General features: G+C 41.7%; 1 protein-coding gene across 2 annotated transcripts in view; it reads left to right on the top strand.

Annotated features, from left to right (window-relative positions):
* Positions 1-2,686: 2,686 nt before the first annotated feature.
* Positions 2,687-8,301, top strand: part of erfl3 (Ets2 repressor factor like 3) — a 69,619-nt gene continuing 64,004 nt past the window's right edge. For both annotated transcript variants that reach the window (XM_080425633.1, XM_080425632.1), the window contains exon 1: positions 2,687-3,383. In XM_080425633.1, the coding sequence (XP_080281759.1) occupies positions 3,362-3,383 (22 nt within the window). In that variant the 5' untranslated portion in view covers positions 2,687-3,361. The remainder of the gene's footprint in view (positions 3,384-8,301) is intronic.

The raw sequence follows: 8,301 nt of genomic DNA, 5'->3' as shown, positions 1-8,301 counted from the left end.
TTATAGGTTATAGAATAGATGCATGCATGCATTACGTGAAACCGGTAGCCAGTGTCCAGTGGTGTAAAGTAACTAAGTACATTTACTCAAGTACTGTACTTAAGACAAGAACAATATTGAGTTATTTTTACTATACTATATTGGAATATTTCCAAATTTCAGTACTTTTACTTCTACTAACTCTACTACATCTGAGAGGCAAACATTATACTTTTACTCCACTACAATTATTTGAAAACTTTAGTTACTGTTACTTTTTTTTTGTATTACTTTTATGTTCTCCTATCTTTGGTGTTTTTGTTTAGGTATTGCTTTATGTTTCTTTAACTATATGCTGTATTTTTATTAGGTTATGCTATTGTGATTGTAAAGCACTTTGGGTCAACTTCTGTTGTTTTTAAATGTGCTATATAAATAAAGGTGACTTGACTTGACTGACTTTGCAGATATACATGATTACATTATAAAACATACAACCATAACCACTTTAGCCAATCAGCTATTTTCAAACATTTGAGTACTTTTGGTACTTTAAATATATTTTGATGCCAATACTTTTGTACTTTTACTCAAGTAACATTTTGAACACAGGCATTTTACTTGTAACAGAGTTACTTAAAGGAGGAGTTCACCCAAAAAATGACTTATTTTCTATCAATTGCACACCCCATGAAGCCTTGAATTCATGGATTTATTTTTGTTTTTGTGGCATTCCTAAGCCAATAATTTGATTATAATAAATTTGTCCCCATTGATTCCGGTAGGAGACACAAATGCATTTGTGTCTCCTACCGGAATCAATGGGGCTAAATTTATTATAATCAAATAATAAAGGAAGGAATGCGACAAAAACAAAAAAATATCCATGAATTCAAGGCTCCATGGGGTGAGTAATCCATAGAAAAAAAGGTATTTTGGGGGTGAACTACTCCTTTAAGTAAAATATCTGAGTACTTCTTCCACCACTGGCACTGCCTATGTCCTGTTTCTGACGCTGTTTGTCACGCTTCAGATTCAACGCCTCGGCCCAATTCTAAGCATGTAATTATCATGATTTGTAAAGGGATCATTAGAGCAAGTACCCGTGATTGACGCAAAAGGACGAGGTGATGCATTGCTGTTGAGGAGCTCTCGCGCCTCTCTCGAATCGTAGGACGCGGATATGATGTCACGACGACTACGGTAGCAGTGTTGCCAGGTTTAGTGAGAGAAATAAGCAACCAGGTCTAGGAAAACAAGACCAAAAGACGCAACTTAGGCCAGATTGAGCACTTTAAACCTATGCATCGGCTATTTGAAAATAGCCAATCTACAAGCTCACAACGATCTGCTATTTGAAAAAAAATCTTGCGATAAAATGTGGAATGTTTAATTTTTGAATATTTTTGAATCATTCTCAACACAAATGCTCCCTGACACAAAACTTTTTTCATGAAAATATTTGAGAACCACGGGTTTAAATAATAATTCAAAACAATTGGGGGAGGAAGCCAAATAAGCAAGTACACTTTGGAAAAAAAGCGCAACTGCCAATTTTTACAAGCAACTTTACAGAAAAATAAGCCCAAAGTCGCTTATAATAAGCCGACATGGCAACACTGTACGGTAGCTGTGGCGGTCTCCAGGGCAACTCGTGCTGCAGTGACGCCAGCTCGAAGAGCTTCGGCTCGTGGGGAGTGCGTAGGGTACTTTGTTGCCTTTAACCGGTATTCTGCATTGCATTTGGTACAAGTAATTGATTTGGTACTAAGTAGTAGACACATTTGAAACGTACAAAGTGCTTAAATATAATTTGATCTTAATAAATGTTATTGCTGAATATCCCCGTAAGATTGCGATAGTAAAGAAAACAATATAAATGTTCTTTGATATTCATGATATTCTGCAAGAGCTTGTGCAATTATTCTTAATGTCAGGAACAAACAACATTTCTTTTAAGCTATTTGTTTAGCTATATAAGTGTTAACTTGCTAACGTTACATAAAGTACATTTACTTCAGTACTGTCTGTACTTAAGTAAAATGTTGGGGTATTTGTACTTTACTTGAGTATTTCCAATTTCAAATACTTTTACTCTACTCCACTACATCTTGGATCCAAATATTGTACTTTTACTCCACTACAAACTTTATTTGAAAACTTTAGTTACTAGTTACTTTGAAATTTTGATTATTATTATAAAACGTACATTAACCACTTCAGCCACATTTCGGCCATTTGAAAATAGCCAATGTACAAGCTCAGAATGCGTCACGATGCAACGCATTGTGAGCTTGTAGATCTGCTATTTGACATTTGAAAACTCGAAATGGGACATTCTGCATAATGAGTACTTTTACTTTTGGTACTTTAAGTACATTTTGATGCCAATACTTTTGTACTTTTACTCAACTACATGTTTAATTCCGGACTTTTACTTTCCAGTATTTCTATATTGCAGTATTGGTACTTTTAGTAAAAAAAAATTAGTACTTTCCCCACCACTGGTTAAATCTAATGGAGAGAGAAGCACTGCCTGGCCTTCATAATCACGACAAAAATGACACGGTGCGTGGTGGTGAGTGGGCGTGACCCGCCCCGTCAGCCTCCCCCCTCCTCCTCCTCAGTGTGGGCGGGGCCCCGTGCTGGAGAGAGAGCGAGAGAAACACGACACCCCGCGAGCTGCGAGAGACGCGCGGGGGGAGGAGAGATACAGCTACTGAGTGACTGACTGAGTGAGTGAGTGGAGGAATAAAAAAAAAAGTCCGTAAAGAAAGAGAGAGAGAGGGTAGGCTTATCCAAAATTGTGATTCTGCCATCAAAGAAGTTGAGCTTTTTCGGCCGCGACATGTCAAACGAACAACGATGAAGAAGATGCGGCTGAAGCGGAGTAAACAACGGCGACAGGACAGTTAGCGAAAGTAGTTTTGTAAACACGCACGGAGAGAGAGAGAGAGAGAGAGGGAGGGAGAGAGACGGCGAGAGAGAGTGAAAGAGAGAGAGAAAGGGGGCTCTACGGCGGCTCGCTCGAGTCGGGACGGTTAGGTTGGCCCGTTTTTCCGCTGCTTTTGCAACTTGAGCTCGTTTCAGCGGTCGCTCCAACTCCTGCCCCCCCGGTGGAAGCAGCGCGTCGCTCGGCCAGCGGCAGTGGCTTCTTCTTCTCCTCCTCCCCCGGTCGGTTGAGATAAAGTTCCATCCAGCGGGTACAAAGTTAGTTTCTCTGCCCCACCAGCGCCTCCACCCCCAGATTCTGAACCCCCGGAGGAACGGCGGAGAGACTTTTCATTTCCACCAGAGTGACTTGTGGAATTCACCCAGACGTTAGTTAGCTCCGCAGCTAACAGCCAGTCCGCCGCTGCTTGGCCACTTCTCATAAAGCACAATGAAAACACCGGGAGATTCTGGTAAGTTTAGCCCTAAAATTGTGACATTAATACACTGTTGTCTTAGTTAAAATCATGCTTGTTGTTATTGTTGTCAGTATAACAAACGTGTTCTAACTTTGGTATAATTAGCAGCAACCCACACAGTTCACCGACATCGTGACAACTATTGGAACTATAAGTCTGGACTTTTTTTTTTTTGTCAGCGTGGGTGCTGCCGTGGACCCGTGGCGAGATCAGATGATAATATGAAACGAATAGGATGCGATTATGAAATGAGATATGAAAAGGGTTCAATAGATACTTCACTGCTGAAGAGGAAGTGGTTATTGTACAGTTGTTACAGTGTATCTATAGCTGCATCCCGTGGAAAGGCAAAAATGTATTTCACCTTTCAAGAGTGAGAATCCTAGAAGCACTATGCCTGCTCTGTGTGCGTGCGTGTGTGCAGTGGTGTAAAGTAACCAAGTACATTTACTCAAGTACTGTACATAAGTACAATTGTGCGGTATTTTTTTTTACTTTACTGGAGTAGTTCTAATTTTCTGTACTTTTATTTCTACTCCATTACACCTCAGAGGCAAATATTGTACTTTTACCCCACTACAATTATTTTTAAACTTAAATTACTAGTTACTTTGTAGGTTTTGATTATTATTACAAAACATTACCCACTTCAGCCCTATATACATTTCGGCCATTTGAAAATAGCCGATCTACAAGCTCACAATATATGCGACATGTTGTGAGCTTGTAGATCTGCTATTTTCATACATTTGAAAACTTGTGAAATAGGACATTCTGCATAATGAGTACTTTATACTTTTGGCACTTTAAGTACATTGTACTTAATCCAATACTTTTGTACTTTTACTCAAGTAAATTTTGAATTCCGGACTTTTACTTGTATGAGTATTTCTACATTGCAGTATTGATACTTTTACTTAAGTTAAAAAAAAATGTGAGTACTTCTTCCACCACTGTGTGTGTGTGTGTGGGAGAGAAAGAGCGTGAGAAAGAGACGGACATGTTGGTACTTGAAGTAAGAGTTTTCCCCTGCTCACTTGCGGTGATCGGAGGATCAGTTCAGGTAACATATAGGTAGGGGCTGGATGTTTACCTACATTTTGTCAGGTATATAGATAGGCCTGTCAGCAAACTGAGCTGAGGCAACGCGACGGGGAGGGGAGAGTGGGGGGGTTTCCACTTGTCAGCTGAGCTGTGTGTCTGACTGTGTAATTCCTGAAATGCTTGCATAAGTTCGTTCCTGCTGCCTCTTTCCTTGAAGGCCGTGCACGTCTATTCAGAAACGAGGAAGTGTGGCGAAGTTTATGCCAATTACGCATTTTATTATTTCAGTGGCACAATGACAAAACTTGTCTACGGCTTGTTATGCTTTGGACTCATCACGAGTGACGCACGCCAGTGTGCGTCATTATTAAGATTTTTCTCAGTGCGCGGAATGAGAATAAATTGTTTTTTTCCTCCCTACGGTCGGGAACAGTGTGATGTCTTTTTCTAAAGCATGGGTTGGTAAGAATACATTTGGCGTGGGGCCATGTGTGTGTGTGTGTGTGTGCGTGAGGCTCAGGCTGGCTGACAAAGTGTGTGTGTGTGTGTGTGTGTGTGTGTGTGTGTGTGGGACCCTTCCCACTCCTCCTGGCCCGGGCCCGCTCCCCTCCCCCACTCCTATCCCCTCCTGACTCCCGCTGCTGCACCCAGCCTCACGCCCCCCGCCCCTCAACCGCATTCCTACACACCCCCTCCCTGGAGCAGCCGACAGCCCTGACATCACACACATCCCACCACAAGTGGCCCTTTTACTAAGCTTTGTGTGTGTGTGTGTGTGTGTGTGGTTGTAGTGCATATTTGTGACTTGTGAGCTGTTCTGGGAATGTACAAAAAATTGATTGGGCCTATAGGCCATAGGTTGGTAGTGTGCGTGTGTGATTAGTGCTCAAGTGAGTGCTTCTGTGATTATGTTATGTATTACTTGCCCACAGCACCACCACCACCAGCCCTCCTTCGCCATTTAAGTGTGTTGACAAACACGGCTACTCTTGTCACATCACTGGGCGCATTACCAAACAGTTAATCAGATCTCATAATGGAGCCTTTAAATAGTTTAATTATTGAACTGCTTAATCCACCGACATTGTCTTGATCTCCCCTCCTGCTGTCGGCCCGGATACGCAATCAGAGCACCAGTATTAACCCTTACCCTGTGTGGTCCCACTCATTAAGACTGGGGCACATTTGCAGGATGGCAATGGATATAAATAGTGCGGGTGTATCTGTAGGATAAAAATGTAATCATCCTCTCCCCTCATAGGAGGATTATGTCGTACACCGTAAGCTGCTTCATCTCTGGAGGGCCCTACCTCCATTCTCTCCATCGTTCGATGCTTATCCCCACCTTCTGCACTTGCTACTTTTCCATGGTCACTTCATTAGGCGGTATTGACGATAGGATTTGTGCCAGTGAGAACTGATCTGATGAGGTAGGATACGGATTGAAGGACTGCATCCGAGTGTGAGCCTCTGCGAGACTTTATCGTAATCGGTAAAGTCATGGGATCAAACCCCATTCGCCACCACATCAGACTGTTTGTCCATCAACAGCCATGTGTCCAGCCGAAGTGCAGCTGGACATCATTTTTTAAATGCACCGCACCAGATAACAGATTTGCAGGTTATAAATGTTAATAGTTATGTGTGTGCTGCTGTGTTTACCCAGTCATTATTCCTGGTAATCAGTTAAGTTTCTTACTGCATTCCAACAGGTTGCATTAGTCAGTTGATGTATTGGAGCAGCCCTTGTTGTATTGTTCTTAGAGCCTGGCCAGTGCCAGATTTTTGGGTCCTCTGCCGATTTTGGAGCATCCTCCTAGAGGACCATTGATTGCCGATGTTTTGACCAATATTTTGTAAAACAAAGTCTCTATTTGAGAACATTTAACTTAAAAGCAATCAAATAAGAAATAAACGCAAATAAACTTTTGATGGATATGTATAAAAAAAAGGATAGAAAACATTTAACTTCAATTATACAATGTAAAAGCACACAAAAACTGGAATTCATTTTATTTAACCGCTTAGGTTAAATTGAAATGTTTTTGCCCAAAATAGGAAGACCAGGATGAAAGTGGTGAAAATTGGCTGCATAATTACCAATAAATCAGTTGGGCTCTAGTTGTTCTCATGCTGTGCTGATTATGAGTCATGTCACTTCTCAATTACAGCAGCAGAGCCAAATGTAAACGTCCACATCCAGTGACGTTTCTATTCTAAGTGATTGGCATTTATCTCCTCCCCTATATCTCTACAGACCTACATCCTGCCCTGTGAGGCTCAAAGGTTGTGCTAAAGATAATTGATTGGATTCTGACGATAAGGACGGCCACAAACACACGCACGCACACACACACACACACACACACACACACACGTAAAAGGCTAATTAGCCTACTGTCTTTCTTTCTCCTCTCTCCTATATTTGTTATTTCACCTCATTTTGTCTTCCTCGCTCATTTTCAACTCCTCCATCCCTCTTTAGGACTTTCCTTCTTTATTTTCTGTGCCACTTCTCTCTCTTTCCCTCTCTCTGATGGGATAAGGACTGGTGTGTGTGTCTTTGTGTGATGGAAGTGGCTGGTGGGATCTCTAGCTTTGGAGTGCCCATTGTGTGTGTATTTGTGTGTATGGAGTAGACGGGGACAATGGTGGGAGTGGGGCAGGCTGTGGGGGCCAATTGTGCGAGGACTTGTGGGGCCAGGGACCTCTCATTGTACTCATAATGGAGCAGAGCGGCTCATAGTTTTGGTGGTGCTTTTTGACAAGTGACGAGACCGCACTCCTGCATGCGTGTGAGAGACATTTTGTATGTGAGAGAGAGAGAGAGAGAGAGAGGGAGGGAGGGAGGAAACGTGACACATCCCAGCCTGACCATGATTCTTCCCTCTCATGTTTGTTCATCAATCCATTAAGTCTCAGAGTTCATTAAAGATTTAGATCTAACATACTATTTTAAAAATGGTCTAACACTGTCGCTTTTGTCTCTTATTATTGTAGCGATTTGGTTCTCAAATTGAACTCTAGTCAAAATTATTAACGGTTCACAGTAAAAAAAAAAAAGAATCTGCAGACATACTGTATATTTGCATGTTTTTATTAATTTTTTAGGCATTTGTACTTTATTATTATTAGTACAGCAGAGAGAAAGACCGGACTGAGAAGGTAGAGGCGGATTAGAACCCAAAACACTGTAACAAGGTGTATTCCCATGCTGTCACTGACTGACTGATTTGATACATCTTTGTTTCCTAATATGAGGCAGTTTCCCGATTCCCCATTCCATACGAGATTGATGTGTCATCGAGCAGTTTTACTTGTTAGCCCAGACGCACGCACACGCGCACGCACACACGCGCACATACTCACACACACACACTTTATGGTGTGACAGGGCAGAAGGGATAATTTTAGGACTGAAAGGAAAAGTATCACCATTTCTGTCAGTTTGTGTGTGACTACGTGCACGCATGTGCTTCAATCTCAATGCGGCAACGATAAGCCCAGCGATAGCCTTATCTGTGAAAACTCCCTGCTAACAGTGCTGACCACAGCAAAACCATTGCCTCCCATTATTCCCCAATACAGATCTAGTGCCTGCATAGTGTGTAGGGCATACACGTAGGTAGGGCAGCCAGCGCTACAATTAGTGATTAATTTGACTGTTTGACATAACTAAAGCAAATTACCACGCAGGATTTACATATTTGGACATACATACATGCACAAGTCAAACACACCGTATATGTGTGTGACGTGTTTATATAACAAATATCCGTTTTACGATACAACACAAAAAATACTTTCACACAAAAATACACAATATACCAAAACAGAATGACCACGACCCACTTGGCTGTGTCCAAAT

This window comes from Gymnoscopelus braueri (assembly GCF_963280865.1).
Source record: "Gymnoscopelus braueri genome assembly, chromosome: 4".
Classification (NCBI taxonomy): domain Eukaryota; kingdom Metazoa; phylum Chordata; class Actinopteri; order Myctophiformes; family Myctophidae; genus Gymnoscopelus; species Gymnoscopelus braueri.
This window is presented reverse-complemented; position numbering and strand designations above follow the sequence as displayed.